The sequence below is a fragment of the Coturnix japonica genome, unplaced genomic scaffold (assembly GCF_001577835.2).
Source record: "Coturnix japonica isolate 7356 unplaced genomic scaffold, Coturnix japonica 2.1 chrUnrandom591, whole genome shotgun sequence".
In the NCBI taxonomy this organism is placed as follows: Eukaryota; Metazoa; Chordata; class Aves; order Galliformes; family Phasianidae; genus Coturnix; species Coturnix japonica.
Window position 1 is genome coordinate 2,026 of NW_015439964.1, and position 1,057 is coordinate 3,082.

At 54.6% G+C, this 1,057-nt stretch overlaps 1 protein-coding gene across 1 annotated transcript in view; it reads right to left on the reverse strand.

Annotated features, from left to right (window-relative positions):
• LOC107307415 (1-phosphatidylinositol 4,5-bisphosphate phosphodiesterase beta-3-like) overlaps positions 1 to 1,057 on the reverse strand; it is a 4,948-nt gene that overhangs the window by 2,007 nt on the left and 1,884 nt on the right. The window contains exon 2 of the mRNA XM_015850924.2: positions 128 to 205. Within this exon, the coding sequence (XP_015706410.1) occupies positions 128 to 205 (78 nt within the window). The remainder of the gene's footprint in view (positions 1 to 127; positions 206 to 1,057) is intronic.

The window sequence follows — 1,057 nt, forward strand, 5'->3', positions numbered from 1 at the left end:
GGTTATGGGGTGGGTTATGGGGTCAGGTTATGGGGCAGGTTATGGGGTCAGGTTATGGGGTGGGTTATGGGGTCAGGTTATGGGGCAGGTTATGGGGCAGGTTATGGGGCAGGATTTGGGGTCTCACCATATTGGGGCCGTTCCAATAGAGGTAAAATCCGTCCTCGTCCACACGGAGCGTCACCAGGGTGCGGGTGGGGGGGTCCTATAGGGACCCCAAATCCATCACATGGACCCATAGGGACCCCAAACCCCATAGAGACCCCATAGAGACCCATAGAGACCCCATAGAGACCCCATAGGGACCCCATAGAGACCCCAGAACCCCATAGAGACCCCATAGGGACCCCAAACCCCATAGAGACCCCATAGAGACCCCAAACCCCAAAGGGACCCCAAACCCCATAGAGACCCCATAGAGACCCCAAAACCCCATAGAGACCCCAAAACCCCATAGAGACCCCAAAACCCCATAGAGACCCATAGAGACCCCATAGAGACCCCATAGAGAACCCCAAAGCCCATAGAGACCCCAAACCCCATAGAGACCCCATAGGGACCCCAAAACCCCATAGAGACCCCATAGGGACCCCAGAACCCCATAGAGACCCCATAGAGACCCCAAAACCCCATAGAGATCCCAAAACCCCATAGGAACCCCATAGAGACTCCATAGAGACCCATAGAGACCCATAGAGACCCCAAAACCCCATAGAGACCCCATAGAGACCCCATAGAGACCCCAAAACCCCATAGAGACCCCATAGAGACCCCAAAACCCCATAGGGACCCCCCAGACCCCATAGAGAACCCTAAAACCCCATAGAGACCCTATAGAGACCCCAAAACCCCATAGGAACCCCATAGAGACCCCATAGAGACCCCAAAACCCCATAGGGACCCCATAGAGACCCCATAGAGACTAATAGAGACCCCATAGAGACCCCAAAACCCCATAGGAACCCCATAGAGACCCCATAGAGACCCCAGAACCCCATAGAGACCCCATAGAGACCCCATAGAGACCCCAAAACCCCATAAAGAAACATTTAATGGG